Consider the following 20,040-nt stretch of genomic DNA (forward strand, 5'->3'; position numbering starts at 1 on the left):
AAGTTGGTTGTTCATGTCTTTCCAGGAACCCATCCATTTCCTCTAAATTGTTGTATTTATTAGCGTAAAGTTGTTCATAGTATCCTGTTATTACCTCCTTTATTTCTGTGAGGTCAGTAGTTATGTCTCCTCTTCCATTTCTGACCTTATTTATTTGCATCCTCTCTCTTCTTCTTTTTGTCAATCTTGATAAGGGCCCATCAATCTTATTGATTTTCTCATAGAACCAACTTCTGGTCTTATTGATTTTCTCTACTGTTTTCATATTTTCAATTTCATTTATTTCTGCTCTGATCTTTGTTATTTCTTTCCTTTTGCTTGCTTTGGGATTAGTTTGCTGTTCTTTCTCCAGTTCTTCCAATTGAACAGTTAATTCCTGCATTTTTGCCTTTTCTTCTTTTCTGATATAGGCATTTAGGGCAATAAATTTCCCTCTTAGCACTGCCTTTGCTGCATCCCATAAGTTTTGATATGTTGTGTTTTCATTTTCATTCTCCTCGAGGTATTTACTAATTTCTCTTGCAATTTCTTCCTTGACCCACTCGTTGTTTAAGAGTGTGTTGTTGAGCCTCCAGGTATTTGTGAATTTTCTGGCATTCTGCCTATTATTAATTTCCAACTTCATTCCTTTATGATCCGAGAAAGTGTTGTGTATGATTTCAATCTTTTTAAATTTGTTAAGACTTGCTTTGTGACCCAGCATATGGTCTATCTTTGAGAATGATCCATGAGCACTTGAGAAAAAGGTGTATCCTGTTGTTGTGGGATGTAATGTCCTATAAATGTCTGTTAAGTCTAGCTCATTTATAGTAATATTCAGATTCTCTATTTCTTTATTGATCCTCTGTCTAGATGTTCTGTCCATTGATGAGAGTGGGGAATTGAAGTCTCCAACTATTATGGTATATGTGTCTATTTCCCTTTTCAGTGTTTGCAGTGTATTCCTCACATATTTTGGGGCATTCTGGTTCGGTGCGTAAATATTTATGATTGTTATGTCTTCTTGTTTAATTGTTCCTTTTATTAGTATATAGTGTCCTTCTTTGTCTCTTTTAACTGTTTTACATTTGAAGTCTAACTTGTTGGATATTAGTATAGCCACTCCTGCTATTTTCTGGTTGTTATTTGCATGAAATATCTTTTCCCAACCTTTCACTTTCAACCTATGTTTATCTTTGGGTCTAAGATGTGTTTCCTGTAGACAGCATATAGAAGGATCCTGTTTTTTAATCCATTCTGCCAATCTATGTCTTTTGATTCGGGAATTCAGTCCATTAACATTTAGTGTTATTACTGTTTGGATAATATTTTCCTCTGACATTTTGCCTTTTGTATTATATATATATCATATCTGACTTTCCTTCTTTCTACACTCTTCTCCATACCTCTCTCTTCTGTCTTTTTGGTTCTGACTCTAGTGCTCCCTTTAGTATTTCTTGCAGAGCTGGTCTCTTGGTCACAAATTCTCTCAGTGACTTTTTGTCTGAGAATGTTTTAATTTCTCCCTCATTTTTGAAGGACAATTTTGCTGGATATAGGAGTCTTGGTTGGCAGTTTTTCTCTTTTAGTAATTTAAATATATCATCCCACTGTCTTCTAGCCTCCATGGTTTCTGCTGAGAAATCTACACATAGTCTTATTGGGTTTCCCTTGTATGTGATGGATTGTTTTTCTCTTGCTGCTTTCAAGATCCTCTCTTTCTCTTTGACCTCTGACATTCTAACTAGTAAGTGTCTTGGAGAACGCCTATTTGGGTCTAATCTCTTTGGGGTGCGCTGCACTTCTGGATCTGTAATTTTAGGTCTTTCATAAGAGTTGGGAAATTTTCAGTGAAAATTTCTTCCATTAGTTTTTCTCCTCCTTTTCCCTTCTCTTCTCCTTCTGGGACACCCACAACACGTATATTTGTGCGGTTCATATTGTCCTTGAGTTCCCTGATACCCTCTTCAAATTTTTCCATTCTTTTCCCGATAGTTTCTGTTTCTTTTTGGAATTCAGATGTTCCATCCTCCAAATCACTGATTCTATCTTCTGTCTCTTTGAATCTATCATTGTAGGTATCCATTGTTTTTTCTTTCTTTTCTACTTTGTCCTTCACTTCCATAAGTTCTGTGATTTGCTTTTTCAGTTTTTCTATTTCTTCTTTATGTTCAGCCCATGTCTTCTTCATGTCCTCCCTCAATTTATCGATTTCGTTTTTGAAGAGGTTTTCCATTTCTGTTCGTATATTTAGCATTAGTTGTCTCAGCTCCTGTATCTCATTTGAACTATTGGTTTGTTCCTTTGACTGGGCCATATTTTCAATTATTTGAGCGTGATCCATTATCTTCTGTTGGCATCTGCGCATTTAGACAGATTTCCCTGGGTATTGGATCCAAAAGTTTGGAAGATTTTTCTGTGAAATATCTGGGTTCTGTTTTTCTTATCCTGCCCAGTAGGTGGCGCTCGTGGCACACGTTTGTCTGCGGGTCCCACCAGTAAAAGGTGCTGTGGGACCTTAAACTTTGGAAAACTCTCGCCGTCCTGGGGGTTCGCTAGCCGAAGCGGCTTGAGCCGGCCCGCGGTCCGAACGCAGGGAGGGTTGCTGGTCGCTGCAGCCAGGGAAAGAGCCCGTCCGAATTTCCTAGTCGGCCCTGGGCAACAAGCGTGGCGGGAGGGCGCCAGCGGCAGCGGCCCGCCCGAGAGAGTGCACGTTCCCCGGGAGTCACGGGTTTGGAAGGGGCCTCCCCCACCCGTCACCGTTCTCCGCGGCCTGGGGGTTTCCGATCCAATTCTCTCAGTTGGTCCGGGGGCTGCGCGTGGTGTGGGCGCCAGCCACCTTGGTTTCAGAGGACCGCCTCTCCAATTCTCCCAGCCGGCCCGGGAAGGGGGAAGGGAGTAACTCCGGCCGCTTGCCACCCCGCCCGGTAAGGCCCGCGCGCCTCGGCAATCTCACCCGAGCTGCTTCTCTCAGCCAGCCAGCCGTTCCAGGATGGGGTACGCTGTCTTTTTTATCTCTGTTGTGGCTTTGGGCGCTTTCTGTATCATTTCTACTCCCCTAGTAGGTGTCCTGGAGAAGAAACTAAGATCCGCGCGTCTTACTAAGCCGCCATCTTCCAGGAAGTCCCTCTGGGCTAAAGTCGGTTTTGTCAATTTTAACACTCTGTTTTTAGGTGCACATAAATTAAGGATTGTTACGTCTTCATGGAGAATTAGCCCCTTTGGCATTACATAATGTCCCTCTTTTTCTCTGATAATTTCTCTTGTTCTGAGGGCTACTGTGTCTAAAATTAATATAGCTACTCCATCCAGCTTTCTTTCGATTAAAGTGAGCATGGTGTATTACTTATACCAATACAAAGTACCACAACCTTGGTAGCCTAAAACAGCAGAAACTTATCATCTCAGAGTTCTAGAGGCTAGACTCCAAAATCAAGGTGTCAGCAGGGCACAAAACCTCCAAAGCCCTTAGGGGTGAATCCTTCCTTCCCTTGTCCAACTTCTGGTGGCCTCAGGTGACCTTTGGCTCGTGGCTGCATAACTCCAATCTCTGCCTGTCTTCACATGACTTTCTTCCTCTTTGTCTCTGTATGACCTCATATTAACTCAACTATATCTGCAAAGACCCCATTTCCATTTGGTCACATTCTGAGGTTCTGGATGAACAAAGATTTTTGGGAGAGACTGTTCAGCCCACTAAATTCCACCCTCTGGATCCCCCAAATTCATGTCCATCCCACATGCAAGATATCTGTACCCCATCCCAACATCCCCAAGTCTTAACCATCCCATCATCAACTGTACCAAATTTCTAAATATCAACTCAAAAAGTCCCAAATTTCATCATCTAAATCAGGTATCAGTGAGACTCTGGATATGGTCCCTCCTGGAGGAGAATTCCTTTCCATTTATAGACCTACAAAACTATATACAAAAAGGTATCTGCATGCTTGCTTCAGCAGCACATATACTAAAACTGGAATGAGACAGAGATTAGTAAGGCCACTGTTCAAGGATGACATGCAGATTCGTGAAGTGTTCCATATTTTTCTGTAATGCATACCACACTTTGAAATTTGTTCTAAAACTACTTGTTAAAACATACTTTGAGGGAAGGCCATGGTGGCTCAGCAGGCAGAGTTCCTGTCTGCCATGCTGGAGACCCAGGTTCGATTCCCGGTGCCTGGCCCATGCAAAAAAAAATAAATGAAACAAAACAAAACAAAAAATAGCAAAAACAAAAAGTACTTTGAAATATATCGCTTTTTTTGGTATATGTATTTCACAAAAAAAGTTTTTAAAAAAGATATCTGCTTCCAAATTTGTGTGGGACAGGCAGAAAGTAGACATTGCAATTCCAAATTGGAAGGAAAAGTTGGATGGGAAACAGCGGTCACCAATCCCAAGCAAGTCCAAAATCCAGCATGGCAAGTTCCTGAAAATAGAGTAATCCTTTTTCAGTCAACACTCTGATCTCTGGACCCACAGCTACACCCTCTGGTAGTAGCAGGTCCACTCATTGGATCCTCAGAGTCATTTTTCCTTCATTTCCTCCAGTCTCTATCCCTTTCAGGCAGGCTGGCAGGGTGTCTGGTGGTATAAAATTCTCAAAAAATAAAAGCAAACAGACAAAAAACTGCAGGTCTCCTGTGCAATTCATGAGGTCCATGCCATCAGACAAGAGAGAAAGAAAAAAATATCCTCCACTGACCTTTTCTGATGACTCCATCTTTATATTTGACTTATGCAAAGATGGATGATTGGATTCCTGAGTCACATAACTAATTTCGTCGATAAAGGTTTGTCCAGCCAAACCCTTTGTATTCTCTTCAGACTGTTATGTTTCTTCTTTTGCCACCTGTGTGGCTGAGAATTTTCCAAATCGTCTAGTGATGCTTCCTTATATTTTTAATTGCAGTAGCATATATACAACATAAAACTTCCCATTTTAACCATTTTCAAACATACGATTTCGTGGCATTAATTACCTTCACAGTGTTGTACTACCATCACCAGCATCCACTACTAAAACTCTTCCATCACTCCAAACAGCAATTCTGTACCCATTAAGCATAACTCCCAATTCTCCCACCCCACCCCACAGCCCCTGGCAATCCATAAGCTACTTTCTCTAAGAATTTGCATATCCAGTTTACTTCATATAAGTTGAATCATACAATATTTTGTCTCTTGTACCTGGCTTATTTCCCTCAATATGCTGTCTTCAAGTATATCCATGTTGTATCCAAATTTCATTCTTCTTTAAAGATGACTAAGATATTCTATTGTATGATATACCACATTTTGTTTGTCCATTCATCTGTTGATGGACATTTGAATTGTTTCCATTTTTTGGCTATTGTGAATAATAGCAACACAAACACTTGCATACATATATTTGTTTGAGTCCCTGCTTTCAATTCTTTGGGGTTTATACCTAGAAGTGGGATTCGTAGGTCATATGGTAATTCTATACTTAAATTTTTGAGGAACTGCCAAAATGTATGCCACCATTTTACAGTCCCACCAACAAAGTACAAGGTTTCCTATTACTCTGCATCCTTACCAATACTTGTTGGTTTCTGTTTCTATAATAATAGCTATTCTAGTGGGTGTGAAGTGGTATTTCTTTATGGTTTTGATTTGCCTTTCCCTAATGGCTAATGACCTTGAGCATATTTTCTTGTGCTTATTGGCCATTTGTAGATCTTATTTGGAAAAACTATCTAGTCAAATACTTGCCTATTTTTTAATTGGGTTGCTTGTCTCTTTGCTGTTAAGTTGTAGGTTTTTAAAAACACATTCTGGATATTAAACCCTTACCAAATATATGGCTTCCAAATATTTCCCCCACCCTGTAGGTAGTCTTTTCATTTTCTTGATGTTTCATGCACAAAAATTTTCCATTTTGACACAGTTCAATTTCTCTGTTTTTCTTCGATTCCTCATGCTATTGGTATAAAATCTTATTGGTATAATATCTAAGAACCTATTGCCTAATTCAAGGTCCTGAAGATACTTCCCTACGTTTTTTTTCTAATAATTTTTTAGCATTAGCTCTAATATTTAGGTAATTGATCCACTTTTAGTTAATTTTTGTATATGGTGAGAGGTGTGCATAAATACTCAGCCTCTTGCGTATATATTTCCAGTTGTCTCAGCACCATTTTTTGTTTTTTTACATGGACAGGCACCAGGAATTGAACCCGCATCTCCAGAATGGCAGGCGAGAACTCTGTCTGTGAGCCACCATGGCCCCCCAGCACCATTTATTGAAGGGATTATTCTATCTCCATTGAAAGGAATTGGTGTTCTGGTTGAAAATCAACGGGTCATAGATGTGTGGGTTTATTTCTAGTCTCTTGATTCTATTTCATTGGTCTATAGGTCTATTCTTAGGTCAGTGCCACATTGTTTAATCAATACAGCTTTGAAGTAGATTTTGAAACTTTTATTTCTTTTCCTTGCCTAATTGCTCTGACAACAACTTCCAGTACAGTGTTGAACAGCAGTGATGAAAACAGACATCCTTGTCTTGTTCCAACCTCAGGGGGAACACAGGGCTTTTCAGTCTTTCACCACTGAGTATAACATCAACTATAAGTTTTTCACATATGCCCTATACCATGTAGAGGAAGTCACCTTCTGTTCCTAATTTTCAGAGTGCTTTTATTATGAAAGGATGTTGGGTTTTGTACATACCTTTTCTGCATAAATTGATAGTGTGATTTTTTTCCCCCTCCATCCTGCTAATGTGGTCTAACATTGATTTATTTTCTTATGTTGAACCATCCTTGCATTCCTGGGATAAGCTCCACATGGTCATGGTGAATAATCCTTTTACTGTGCCATCGGATTCAATCTGCTCATATTTTGTTGAGGATTTCTACATCTGTATTCATAAGAGTGTTCTTTTCTTGTGATGTCTTTTTCTGGTTTTGGTACTAAGGTAATGCTGGCCTGGTAAAATGAGTTACGAAGAATTCTCTTCAATGCATCATTTGCACAGTGAAACAGACTCCTCTAAGGAAGACCTGATGATGGAGGATCAGTAACCTGGGACTATTAGGTTTTCCTAGCCCTATAATAATTGAAACATGCCAGTAAGGGAGAGAAATCATATACGAGGCTTGAAACACTTGCATGCCTTAGGAGAGCACATACTGACCTTTAAACCTTCTCTTCGTGACCCTGGTTCACCCTATGTGAAAAATCCCCTTCTCCTTCCTTCCGGAGCTAGGATAGGAAGCTTCTCGGGTATTCCTGAGGTGTGTAGAACTTTGGTTGATCTTTCACTAAATTTTCTGAGATACTCTACCCAAGAATATTAAATTTCCCAAGGCAATGAAATGATTTTCCCTTGGGAATAAAGTGTGTTAAAATGAGGAGAGGGAGGAGTCCTGACTGGGGACAAGGCGAGGCAGTATCAGCTGTGTCAGTCAGGTCCAATACTGTAGTGGATGCTGTGGACACCTGAAGAGTGCTGGGGCCAGCCCAACAGAGGTGCAGCCTCAGTGCAGAACGACACCGTCAAATAAAGGAAAGGAGGGGGTTGTCACCCAGAACATCTGGTGTGGTTTCGTTTGTAAGTATGCAGGTGTTTAGAAAAAAGCTTAGAAATATACAAACCAAAATGCTAACAATGAGCACTTTTGGATAGTGGGAGAATGGGTTATTTTAATGTTTTCTTTTTGCTTATCACTATCTCCTGAATATTACATTGACTATGTAATTCTATAATAAAAGTTAAATATTTAAAGAGCCAACCTTGGAATCCAGGATGCTTTGGTAGCACACGAGGGGCTAGGGAGTAAAAGGGGGGGGGTGCATAGAATGGGAAGTGGGAAGGGAGGAGGAGGTTCCAGAGCTGAGAGAGGAGGTTTGAGAAGTCTAAGACGGGATGGTTTACTTTTCCAAACTCCTGACCCAACCCTCAAAATTGGGCAAAGGATATGAAAAAGTTTTCAAGAGACTGGACCTCAGGTATTGATGGATGGTGATGCCCAAGGATGAAGCAGGCAAGGTAAGCCCAGGCTGCCCCAGCACACTGCCTCGAGGGTCCACAGGCCCTGGTGCAGGGAGGCAGGACCCAGCCAAGCACGGGAGTCCCTGAGGTGAGGAGATGGAGTCTCCAGGGAGCCTCAGGTAGGTGGACAGTAACGTCCCTCAACAGGTGCTACCTGGGAGTTACAGTGGAATACTACTCAGCAATGAAAAGAAATGAACTCTTGATACTTGCTACAAAGTGGCATGACTCTTAGTACACTTAGGCTGAGATTCTAACTATCTGACATTTTAGAAAAGACAAAACTAGAGACAGCAGAAAGACTAATGGTTGCCAAGGGCTTGCAAGGAGAGGGGTGTGAATAGGTGAAACATGGGGGATTTTTAGTGAAGCTCTTCTGTATGTACTGCAATGGATATATGACATTATGTTTTTGCCAAAACCTGTAGAACAGAGCAACACAAAGAGTGAAATACAAAAATGTAAACTAATTTACAAAAAATATATAAAGTATGGTCTTTGGTTGATAATAATGTATCAATCAATACTGGTTCATCAGTTGTACTAAATATACCACACCAAATGCAAGATGCTAATAACGGGAAACTTTGGGGTCGGGAAGGGCATCTATAAGATCTGCTCAATTTTTCTGTAAACCCAGAACTAGTCTAAAATATAAAGCCAATTAAAAAAAAACAGCTTTATTTATTGACATACAATACAATTTGATAAATTTTGACATATGCATATATCCCTGAAACGATCCTCCTCCCCTCCCATCTCAGCCCTTCCCAGACAACCACAGAAGTACTGGGCTCTGTTCCACAGCTCCTAAGGAAGTGAGAGACTCAGGCACTGCTCAAAAATAATGCAACTACTAGATAAGGGTTGACAGGGAACCTCACAGGGGAGGGGTCAGGCAGTGCCTGTGTCACTGAGTAGGTAAGGGACATGTGATGTAGCAGTAAGCACCCAGAAAGGATTCTAGCTTAACAACCAAACTTGACTCAGATCAAACCTCTTAAGCGGTGGCGCTAAAGCTCTGCTGCTTATTGATATGCCAGGGGAGATTTTGAACCTGTGGTCACCTGGGCCCCACCCCCAGCCACTGATTTAACTGGTCTGGAGTCAGGCCTAGGGTTTTACTGTTCCTGAGGGGGACCCAATGCACAGTCGGTGTTGGGAATTACTGACTTCACAACTATGGGGAATAAAGGAACGAGTTAAATCACACAACACACTGCAAAACCCAGAAGCTGGATGTTCCTGAAATTTGTTACTTTTTGTATCAAATTATGGGAGACTGAGCTGTGCACCACCTCAATGAAAGACATGTTCTTAATCTTAATCTATGTTCCTGTGCGTGTAAAGCCGTTTGTAAACTTTTGAAAAATCAAGTTTGAGTCAGGGTGTGCACTCATTTGTGAACAGAATCTTTGAGGTCCTAGTGAGATGCAGCCAATTGAATGAGGATGGGCCTTCCTCCTATGACTGGACACCTTTATAAGCAGAATAAATTCAGACCATAGAAGGCCACACAGGAAGAAGCCAGGAGCAGACACAAGGAGTGAGAAACTTCCATCTGAAGGGAGGCAGAGAGGCAAGACAGAGAATGCCAAGGACTGTGGCAACCCAGTGCCAGACTCTGGGGGAGAAAGGATGACACTGTCAACACCTTGATTTTGGATTTCTAGCTTTCCATAACGTGAGCTAATAAATGTTTAATTCAACCTCTTGTGTGGTATTTATCATAGCAGCCTAACGAACTGAGACACAAATCAGAGGTGTGGCAGAGAGGGGACTTCTTTAGACTGAAGACGAATATTTCATGTGGAGGGTTTGGATCCTGATTTAAAGAAACTGACTCAATTTTTGAGACCACCAGAGAAATGTGATCAAGGGCTGGATATCAGATACCAAAGAACCATGAATTTTGTTAGGTATGATATTGTCATTATGTAAGAAAATGCATACTGGAAGTACAGAGGTCAGATGACATGATGCCTGGGATTTGTTTTTAACTACTTCAGCAGAGAAAAGAAAAAATAGGAAAGGGACAGATGAAGCAAATGCGGCAAATTCTTCGTAATTGTTTAACTGGATGATGGGTCTATGGGGGTTGTTAGACTCTCCTACTTGTGAATGCTGGAAAATTTTCATACATAAAAAAGCCTTTAGCTGTTCCTAAACTGGAAAGTCTCATTGATTCTTGCTCCCCTTACTCCTCTGCCCTCCAAATAGGGAGGAGGGTACTTGGCTGAGAGTTCAAAATCTAGCCATCATTGGAGGGCTTCAGATGCTCGCATGGGCCCTCCTGCCTCTGGTGTGAGAAGAGCTGGTGGTTCCGGGGTGCTGTTGGTCCTGGTGGCACATGTGGGTGATCTGGCTGGGCAGGAAGCAAACACAGCAAGAGGATGCAAGGCCGGAACGAGGGTGAGGCAAGCGAGGCACTTAGGACGCAGAATTGCAGGCACCGCCCCCATCCTTGCACATCCCTGGAGGCAGTAACTCCATCAGTTCTGTGCTCCAAGCACCTCACCTGCCTCAGCCTGGTCCTGGCCTTAGTGTGCTGGGTGCCTCAACACAACACCCAGCACACTAGGGATCCTGCCCCCTCTGGAGCTCTGGGAAGGACACAGGGGAGGTCTCCTCAAAGGGAAGGAACTGCCTGTCCAAACGCGACTCACAACCTCCTCTGACTGCTAATAAGGTGAAGGAGCTCCCTCCCAGGATGGACGTGGCTCCCTCCCTGACTTCTGCTGTCATCTACCTGGTTCCAAAGGACAGCAAACTGGTCCCTGTGGTCATTGTACTACAGTCACCGCCCCCTCAAAGAAAGAAAACCGCACCTAGCCACTCCTCGGCGGGGATGATGAGGATCCCGCTAACGCCTCTGAATCTCTGCTGCCCTCTACTGGTCTTTCAATTTACAACAGCCAGAAAGATACTCGCAGCACAGAGTCTAACTGGAAGACAGTTCCGGCACAGGCCTACCAAGCTGGAATGATTAAAGCTAATCAATACATTTTAAGAAAAAGGAGACCTTGAAAATATTCATATTAGACTGAAGTGTCTTCCGAAGCTGAGAGACAAGCACCCCTCCACCATGGAGCCTGCACCCCATTCCTACAATCCCTACAAGCTGCGCACAGTGAGCCCCTCATCCCAGGTGACACAGGAAAAGATACACAGGACTCAGGGCCAGGATCTTCCCCACACAGCCACACCACGGGCTGCGAGGACCCAGTAAGTGCTTTGATGTGGCTTCTCGTTTTTTCTGACTACACCAAAAGGAATCATCCGCATTTCCATTTGAGATGCAGAGAAATCACAATCACAGAAAGAATAAATGTACAAGCTGAGATTTGAACCAATTTCAAAGCCCACTTCTTTGCCCCTCGCCCTCAGTGCCCTTCCGGGATCAAAGGCAGTACCCTCGCTTTGCTCTCTGGCATTGAGCAGAGCCCGAAAGCCTCACTGCTAGGGCTGGCCCACGGACGGGCACCCAATGTCAGCCTGCCTCCCACACCAGCTTCCACCCGCCACGTGTGGCGCAGTGTGTTAACCTTTTCAGCACTGACAGAGGCCAACACTGGGTTCAGCAGTGAACAGACCTGGATCCTTCCTCAGGGAGCCTATTCACCCCAGGAAGCACAGGATCCACCAGGCTCCTGCGATGCACCAGCTCACTTCCTCATGCCCTACACCAGGCCCAGGAGAATGGTGCTACAGGACCGTGGCCATAATACGGTATGGGCTCTGCTCTGGGAAAGGCTGACCCTCTGAGCAAAGAAAGCCACATGTACTCCAGGCCCACACTGAGCACTACAATTCCCACAAAACCCACAAAGAGATTTGGGTTATTCCATTTGTGGCTGTTAGGGATTGAATCACATTCCCCACAAAAAGCATGTTCAGGTTCCAACCCCAGGTACTGTGGATGTGAACCCATTTGTAAACAGGACCTTTGAAAATATTATCAGTTCAAGTGCACCCAACTGAATTAGGGGTGGGCCTTAATTCAATACGGCTGAAGTCCTTACAAATAAAAGGAAATTGAACATGGAAAGGGAAGCCACGGAAAATAGCCAAAGAAGAAGACGCCACCATGTGCACTGCCATGACAGAAAAGTTAAGGCCTCAAAGATTGCTGACCAGCCAGAAGAATCTGGAATAAGCCTTCTAGTTTCTAAAACTGTGAGCCAATACATTCCTGTTAAGCCAACCCCCTGTATAGTGTTTGTTTCAATAGCCAAGAAACTAAACAGCAGCCTGCTGCTGCTCAGAGCTTCAGAGCTTCCTGCAGCTGCAGAAGGTCTGCATAAAAGACACACTGGCTGGAACTCAGAAGTGGTATTTAATAACTGATTCAAGCAATGAAGATGTGCAAGTCCCCTTTCAATATTTCTGATGACAGCGAAGAACAAGTCTTGCTTTAACGTCAGCATATCTTAAACTGTTCTCTGAAGTGGCCGATCTCGCTCTTGAACAAAGATGGCAGGATTCAGGTCTGGGGCATTCAGTAGGTAACAGGATTAGGATTCTGAATCACATCTTTGTTTTCATAGCATTTTTGTTATTTGTGTCTGAATTCATGTTTTCTTTCTGACAAGCGATAGGAGCATGTAATAACTCCCAGCAGCACACTGTTGAGATGAAGACAGTATTACATGACTAAAGCTTGAGAATTAAGTTACAGGACTGGGAGCTACAGAGGTTGGCTCATGGCTCTCCCACAGCAATGGAAAAGGAAAGTTTCTGAAACTCAGCTATTTCCTCTCTAGAATAGGGTTGTTGACTTACAAGATGCATCCCTTGCCCATAAAAGAAGGATATAAAAATTACATGTCCAGAATACCTATGCTATGCACTAAGGGTCAAAGAGCCAAAACTTAAAAGCAGCAAAACACACCAACACGGACATCACTGCAGAGACGGCTGTTTCACCTCCTAGTTTTATGAACTAGCCACAGGCCACCTGGGTCATAGTGGTAGAATCTCACTCCCCTAACATTTTAGTTTTAAACGTATGACAGATTAGGGCGGTGTAATGGTGACTCAGTGGCAGACTTCTTGCCTGCCATGCCAAAGACCTGGGTTTGATTCCTGGAGCCTGCCCATGTCCAAAAAAAAAGTATGATAGAGTCACTACCAGCTGTGTATGCTAACTTACTCCTTGCCCATTACAGGATTCTGTATTGTCAAGGCTACCATGAGTAAGGCAATCAGAATCTAAGACTCCATATAGATTTCAGAAAATGCTTTGTCCCTCAAAGCCACTTTAAAGTTGTTGTCAATACACATATGGTAAAAAGATTGTTTTTGCAAAAAAGTTTCTCTGAAAAACCCAAATGGCCAAATAAATGTCAATGACCTGGCTTTGTTACTGCATTAGTTCTGGAAGATGTTACCACCTGAGGTATGTGGGCTTGTCTCCACTATTGTTCCAATTTCCTGTGAGAGAATTATTTCAAAACAAGTAAAAAGTTAAAACAGGAATTGTTATAAAAATTAAAAGGAGAACAGATCATAGGAGAAAAATGTTTCAGCTCAATTTTTTTTATTGTATGCTGTATGGCTGGGTTACATTTCATTACTTTTCAATGTGAGTACCTCATCACTGCAGCACCATTTATTGAATTTTTGTTTGGTAGGTTTTTTTGTTTGTTTGTTTGGGAAGTACACAGAGCGGGAATCAAACCCAGGTCTCCTGCATGGCAGGCAAAGAGAATTCTACCACTGAATTACTCTTGCACCACCCCCAGCTCAATTTTAAAAAGAGGAGCCTGAATGGTCATAGGTGACTTTGGGAATCACCTAACAACTAATGTGGTACCTCAGCAGGGGTGGAGCTGTGAGGGCAAATAAAAAAGGTTTATCATTACTAGCTCTGGCAGTGGAAAACATTACATGTTCACATCCTCTGCTTTCCTTAACTCCTAGACTAAGAAAGCTGTGTTAGCTTCAACTAACAAGGAACAAGGTGTGAGGAAGAGTCTCCCCGATTTGTAAAAACCCAGTGAGAGAACACTGCACATAATTTATTTCAGTCACTCTGCATTTGAGGCCCCCTCACACCAACTGCACAATCCCAGGCAAACAGTCTGCCAGGGCTGCGGACCCAGTCTGGAGCCAGGCCTCACTGAGCCTCATCTTGGGACCTCCGGCTGCAGCAGCGAGTCGGTCTGGCTGAGGACGAGCCTGTCTTTCTTCTTCTTCTGCAAAACCTGCTCCTCCCACAGCGCCTGGTCCACCTGGTCCTCCGTGAGCACGACAGGTTTGTACTTCTCGTCAAAGAGCCTCTCGTTGGTCTCGGAGCGCAGCTGGCGGGGCTCGACCACGCGCAAATGCGCCGGCAGATGCAGGAACTCCTCATCGTTGATGTCGCAGTCATGCATCCGGGCCTCCAGCACCCACCAGCGGCCCATGAAGCCCACATCCAGGATTCGGCTAGGAAAGTCGACCCAGCGGGGCTGGAGGTAACGGCAGCGGGCCTGGTAGAGGCTGGTCTGGGCGTCGAAGGGCGCCTCGTACACGAGCGAGCCCAGCACCAGGTTCAGGTGACGCAGGCGACCGTGGCCCCGCAGCCACAACAGCCGCTGCACGTACGCTTCGGACTCGCGGTTGCGCGTGGCCGGCGCCAGCAGCAGGAGGGTCCCGGACGCGTCGAGCAGCGCCTCCTCGAAGGCCGCCTCGCTCGGCGCCAGTGAGCAGCAGGCCGCCGCCCCGCCCAGCAGCCCCAAGTACACGGCCGCCCGCCCTGGCCGAGCCCGCGCCGCCGCCGCCGCGTCCCGGCAAGCCTCGGCGTAGTCCTGGAGCAGCGTGCGGGCCCAGATGCCTGAGGGGAGAGGAACGCGGTAAGAACGGCCCGGCCGCTGCGGCCTCCCCTCGGTGTCTCCCGCCGCCACTCACCCAGTCGCGTCCACACGCTCGGCTTCCCGGCCGCCCCGTCGCCCACCTTTTGGCCGCCTCGGGACCAAAGCCTCTTCAAAGCGGCCGCCGCCATTCTCTTCCTGCTCGGCGTCCGTTCTCCGAAGAGAAACGTCCGTAAGCGAAATAAAAGGCCCGGGCAGCTCTTCTGTGCAAGGCGCCTACAGCGCCGGAAGTGGCTTCCCATCGGAAGAGGAGTGAAGACGGACCGGCGCCGGATGTTGCTGAGAGAGCAGGGGCGGGGTTGGCGTCCTACCTGGCATGTAGGCGAGCCGCGCAGGCGCAGAGAGGCCGGACCGCGCGGGCCGAGGTACCCTCAGGTGAGGGGGGCGGGGTGTACCTGTCGGCCCGGGCGGCGAGTTCAATTCCCGGTGGGTGCCGTTAGCGGCCAGACTGGGCTGGGGACTGAGGGGTAGGGTCCGGGAGGGGACACAGGTGGGAGGCGAGCCTGATCGGTCTCTGTTCTCAGAGCGGGATGCGGTGACGTCCTGGACTGCCATGGCAGCGGCCGACGAGCTGGCCTTCCACGGTGAGTGCGGCCCCGACCCGGCCCGAGCTCCTCCTCCCGCCCGGGGCCAGAACTTCCCTTGTGGGTTTCGGACTCATACCCAACCCAAACCCCAGTCGGCTGTGAACCCTAATCCCAGCCCTGACCTAACTCGAACCCTGTCCGGCCCCGAACTCGGACCTCAAACTAGAGTCTCTCTCCCGGATCATTGGCCCCATCCCAGAAGCAAACCAGGCCCTACACTGCAGTCCCATGTCTGCAACTCAGGCCCTTCTTGCATTGGGGGAGGGCGCTGAGGAGGTGCCGATTGGAGCACAGTGCCAAGTTGAATTGCCCTGGACCCCAAAACATGCCTGTGTTCCATATTCTGGAACTCTCCACAGAGTTCGAGGAAGCCACTGATCTGCTGGCGGAGACCCCAGACGCAACCACTGTCAGCAGGAGCGATCAGCTCACCCCGCCGGGGCACGTGGCAGTGGCCGTAGGCTCAGGTGGCAGCTATGGAGCTGAGGAGGAAATGGAGGAGAGTGACAAGACCGCGGTGAGTCATCCAAGTCCTTCATGTCCTGCCCTCAAGCCGTGCCTGCTGACCCAGGCGGTAAGGGCAGGCGCTGAAAGGCCGTGTTGTGCAGCTTCTGCAGGAGGAGAAGCAACAGCCGGGATTCTGGACCTTTAGCTACTATCAGAGCTTCTTTGATGTGGACACCTCACAGGTTAGATGTGGAAAGCTGGAGGGAGGGGGTTTGGAGTCAGGCTTGGGGTTCAGTTGGTACTCATTGAGGACTTCCCATACACCAGGCCTGAGGCAGGGTGCTGACGACACTGACATGGATGAACAGGGACTGGTAGAGGGTGACTGGCATTCATGGTTGGGTGGGTCAAAGGAAGGCTCCCTGGAGGTGAGGAACTGGCTGAGACTTAAAGAAGAAAAATTTACTGGGGGAGAGTGGAGGGAATCCAGGCACAGGGAGCAGCTTATGCAGAGGGGCAGGGGTGAGTGAATGCATGGACAGTTGCAGAAGCTGCAAGCCACTGAATCTTCTTGGAGAGTATGAAGTAGGAGGCGGTGCTGCAAGATGAAGTGGGACAGGCAGGCAGAAGTCAGATCACAGAGGACCTTGTGAGCTAGGGTAAGGTGTCCAGGTTTTATCGTGAGAGTGAGGAGGCATTTGGAAGGGTTTAGAGGAAAAGTGGGATGAGTAGGCATGCCACAGAATATGGATTGGAGGCTAGGGAGGGGGTGATGACAAAGCAGGGCTGCAGAGGAGGGGACCTATTGGAGGGAGATGTGGGAAGGAAAACGCCTAGGACTCGCTGACTGACCTGACTGGGTAGGAGGGGAGGCAGTGAGAGCAGTTCAGAGCAGCCAAACCAAGAGGAGGGGAAGCAAACGGGAAGATGGCAGGCCCGGAAGAGGCGGGAGCTGGCCAGGGGAAGGGGCTCCAGACCACGAAACAGTCTTTGTAGAAGCCCAGAAGGCAGAGGTGACCTCTTTCAGGTTGGGTGTGGAGAGAGGAGATTGGGGGTTTGTAAGGGGGCAGGATGGCCCCTTCCTTCTGAGGGTGGTGGGGAGCCACTGGTAGGCTTCCCCATCTGGGCTGGCCTTGTTCCCCGCAGGTGCTGGACCGGATCCGAGGCTCGCTGCTGCCCCGGCCTGGCCACAACTTTGTACGGCACCATCTGCGGAATCGGCCGGACCTGTATGGTGAGTGAGGTTGTGCCTTCTTCAGTTCATGGAATTATTCACTCAACAAGTGAGGACTGAGCCCCAGGCCCTGGGGGTACAGCTGAGCACAAAGCAGTCGTTCACAGAGTATGAAACTTAGATCTCCTGTTTAGGGAGACGGAGACATAAAAGACTGCAGGGGTGATGGAAAGTAGCGGGTGCCAGGTGGCAGGAGGAGAAGCCAAGCAGCTGAGAGGGTACAGAGCATCGTTACTTTGCCTGGGTAGTCAGGGGGGAGGCCTCTTGGAGGAGGCAGTGGGGGGATCCAGAGAAGAGCATTCCAGGAAGAGTGAACAGCGCTGGGCCGGGGACCCTGATGGCACCCTGCCCTGCCCCTAGGTCCCTTCTGGATCTGCGCCACCCTGGCCTTCGTCCTGGCCATCACTGGCAACCTGACATTGGTGCTGGCCCAGAGGAGGGATCCCTCTATCCACTACAGCCCCCAGTTCCACAAGGGTAAGGCAGGCAGGCTGGCCCAGCAGGTGGGGGCCAGGGGAGGCCTGGGGCTAATTAGCTGTGGTGGCCCTCCCCACAGTGACCGTGGCTGGCACTGCCATCTACTGTTATGCTTGGCTGGTGCCACTGGCACTATGGGGCTTCCTACGGTGGCGCGCGGGCACCCGGGAGCGCATGGGGCCTTACAGCTTCCTGGAGACAGTGTGTGTCTACGGCTACTCTCTCTTCGTCTTCATCCCCACTGTGGTGAGTGGGGCCCGGGCAGGGGGTGTGGTGGACGCCTTGGGGGCCCCGACACAGTGGTCACCAGCAGCCTGTGCCACCTCAGGTCCTCTGGCTCATCCCGGTGCCGTGGCTGCAGTGGCTCCTGGGGGCGCTGGCCCTGGCCCTTTCGGCCACGGGCCTGGTGCTGACCCTGTGGCCCGTGGTCCGTGAGGACACCAGGCTGGCAGCTGTGGCACTGCTGGCCACCGTGGTGCTGCTCCATGCTCTCCTGGCCCTGGGCTGTAAGGTAGGGTGCAGGGGCGTGGCCGGGTCCCAGGCTGGGTGGGGCGTTCACGGCCCCAGTGCTGACCCCAGGGACGTCGTGCAGTTGTACTTCTTCCAGCCGTTGCCTTTGGAGCATGTGGTCCCTGCACCCCAAGCCACTTTTCTGCCCCCCACCACGCTGCTGCCGCCCTCCCTGTCACGGTCTACCGCAGTCTCCTAGGATACCCTGGACCTATGGGTAAGCTCCTTGCTCGGCTGGGGCTGGGGCTAGGGCACCTACTGTCCAGGCCACCCAGCCTAGGAGTTATGGGGCCTTTCTTGGTGTCTGTTCTCTTTCAGGGAAATTGTGTAAGAGACGCCTCTGGCCCCCACCCCCAGACGATGATGAAGCCTCCCTTGGCACCTCGAGACCACTCTGCTACTTGCCAGACTTTTCTTACAAAGCAAACACTTTTATTTTCTATGCAAAGGTGATTTGGAGAGTTTATATAAAGGTGGGGGGGGCATCCGAGCAGGGCGCGTCCGGTGTGGTGGCAGGCAGCAGCCAAGGGAGCAGTGCCCACGCCTACAGACTGCCCACTGCCCCCGCTGGCCCTGACGCCACTGCAGGCAGTTGGGGACCTACCTTAGGCACCCCAGGCTCCCTTTCCTCCAGGTGGTCAGCAGGCCTCGGGGCCTATCCTGAGCTCCACCACGTCTGAGTTTGGGATGTTAGAAAAAGGGGAGCAGAAGGAGAAGAAAACTGCCTGTGCTGAAACATTTCCTTGTTGGTTTATTTTGTGTTTTGTTTGGTTTTATGGAGGGAACAGTCCCTGTGAGGCCCCTCCCCAGTCTAGAAGGGGGCGTCCACAAGAACAACGGAAACACAGGCCTAGGGTTAGCTGCGGGCCCAGGTTGCCCTCCACCACACCCCTCCCGAGATACAAGCGGCTGAGGCCGGGGCCTGCAGGACACCTGTCCTAGCTCTTGTGGGGGTGGAGAGGGTGAGGTTGATCTACAGGGGCTCAGGGACAGGACAGCAGCAGGAGGCAGGGGCCAAGGACGGAGGGCCTTCCCGACAGCCGGGCTGGGTCGTACATTCAAGTGTGAGGTGAACCCTTTGGTGGGGAGGGGGCTGCAGGTGCCCCAGAGGCCTGGCCTCCACCCCAAAGCTTAGGCAGGGCCGCCTGCCCCTCACTGCTGAGCTCTGAGTTGGGGAGAGGGGCTGCTGGCTCGGCCCGGCCGGCGGGTTTCTCAAAAGGTCTGTGGATTGACACTGGTTCTTTCCGTAAAAAAATAAAATTAAAAAAAGCAGCATGCCACGCCCACTGTGACCAAGGCCTGGTAGTCGAAGGGAGGCCCTGCCCAGCCAGACAGGGAGGGGACCTGGGGGGCAGCGCCCCCTCCTCAGCCCACACTTCCGGGTACAGGGTACAGCTGTCAGGCCGACATGCCTGTTCCGGACGATGTCAAACCCAGGTCAGGGTGGAGCAGGCAGGAGGGGGCCGAGAGCTCCCGCGACATGATCTTGTGTAAAATATGGCAGCGACACGCGCTCAGGGGTGGGGCAGTGGGGGAGTGGGGTGGGGGCAGCGGCAACATTGTGTAAAAAAGTGTCCAAGTTCCCATAGCAAAGAGGGCTGTGCCTGGAGCCCAGGCTCCCCCCGACAGGGTGAAGCCACCTCGGAGAGGGGTGGGCGGGTCTTCATTTGGTTTCCTGGTGCCACGAGGCCGCCTAGCTCCCATAGTGCACGCTGCTGCTGGGGATGGACATGGGCGAGGCCATGGAGATGGCGGGGCCACCCATGGTGAACTGGCTGTTGACCGCGTAGTGCGTGCTCGAGCCGCCACTGCCGCTGCCCTGGGCACCTGAGGACCCTGTGGGGTGGGGGTCAACGCTCAGGGGCCAGCTCTGCCCCCTCGCCCGCCGGACCCGCAGCAGAGTCAGAGGAGAGAAAGCAGGCGAGA

At 48.4% G+C, this 20,040-nt stretch overlaps 3 protein-coding genes and 1 pseudogene across 6 annotated transcripts in view; 2 read left to right on the forward strand and 2 right to left on the reverse strand.

Annotated features, from left to right (window-relative positions):
* Nucleotides 1–3,929: 3,929 nt before the first annotated feature.
* LOC143651073 (U6 spliceosomal RNA) lies at nt 3,930–4,029 on the forward strand (annotated as a pseudogene).
* A 4,631-nt stretch (nt 4,030–8,660) lies between these two features.
* TIMM29 (translocase of inner mitochondrial membrane 29) lies at nt 8,661–15,555 on the reverse strand. The gene is made up of 2 exons (XM_077121792.1): nt 14,897–15,555; nt 8,661–14,822 (listed from the first exon to the last, which is right to left on the reverse strand). The coding sequence occupies exons 1-2, from the start codon at nt 15,099–15,101 to the stop codon at nt 14,134–14,136; spliced, it is 894 nt and encodes a 297-aa protein (XP_076977907.1). The 5' UTR covers nt 15,102–15,555; the 3' UTR covers nt 8,661–14,133.
* On the forward strand, nt 14,826–18,850 carry YIPF2 (Yip1 domain family member 2). 3 transcript variants are annotated; one of them, XM_077121791.1, is made up of 10 exons: nt 14,826–15,234; nt 15,384–15,443; nt 15,806–15,963; nt 16,055–16,135; nt 17,040–17,127; nt 17,488–17,604; nt 17,684–17,850; nt 17,933–18,115; nt 18,212–18,331; nt 18,433–18,850. In XM_077121791.1, the coding sequence occupies exons 2-9, from the start codon at nt 15,413–15,415 to the stop codon at nt 18,311–18,313; spliced, it is 927 nt and encodes a 308-aa protein (XP_076977906.1). In that variant the 5' UTR covers nt 14,826–15,234; nt 15,384–15,412; the 3' UTR covers nt 18,314–18,331; nt 18,433–18,850. The 3 variants fall into 3 exon arrangements, with proteins under 3 accessions (XP_076977906.1, XP_076977905.1, XP_076977904.1); XM_077121790.1 differs by having other exon boundaries at nt 14,828–15,285; nt 18,197–18,331; XM_077121789.1 differs by having other exon boundaries at nt 14,829–15,234; nt 18,197–18,331.
* Nucleotides 18,843–20,040, reverse strand: part of CARM1 (coactivator associated arginine methyltransferase 1) — a 37,139-nt gene continuing 35,941 nt past the window's right edge. For both annotated transcript variants that reach the window (XM_077121788.1, XM_077121787.1), the window contains one exon: nt 18,843–19,950. In XM_077121788.1, the coding sequence (XP_076977903.1) occupies nt 19,808–19,950 (143 nt within the window). In that variant the 3' untranslated portion in view covers nt 18,843–19,807. The remainder of the gene's footprint in view (nt 19,951–20,040) is intronic.

The sequence above is a fragment of the Tamandua tetradactyla genome, chromosome 11 (assembly GCF_023851605.1).
Source record: "Tamandua tetradactyla isolate mTamTet1 chromosome 11, mTamTet1.pri, whole genome shotgun sequence".
Lineage (NCBI taxonomy): Eukaryota > Metazoa > Chordata > Mammalia > Pilosa > Myrmecophagidae > Tamandua > Tamandua tetradactyla.

Coding starts and splice junctions, on each gene's coding strand:
- TIMM29 (XM_077121792.1), bottom strand. CDS start 15,101: ATGGGAAGCCACTTCCGGCGCTGTAGGCGCCTTGCACAGAAGAGCTGC. Junction 14,823..14,896: donor GAGCGTGTGGACGCGACTGG/GTGAGTGGCGGC, acceptor CTCTCCCCTCAG/GCATCTGGGCCCGCACGCTG.
- YIPF2 (XM_077121790.1), top strand. CDS start 15,413: ATGGCAGCGGCCGACGAGCTGGCCTTCCACG. Junction 15,964..16,054: donor AGGAGAGTGACAAGACCGCG/GTGAGTCATCCA, acceptor CGTGTTGTGCAG/CTTCTGCAGGAGGAGAAGCA. Junction 18,116..18,196: donor TCCTGGCCCTGGGCTGTAAG/GTAGGGTGCAGG, acceptor GACGTCGTGCAG/TTGTACTTCTTCCAGCCGTT.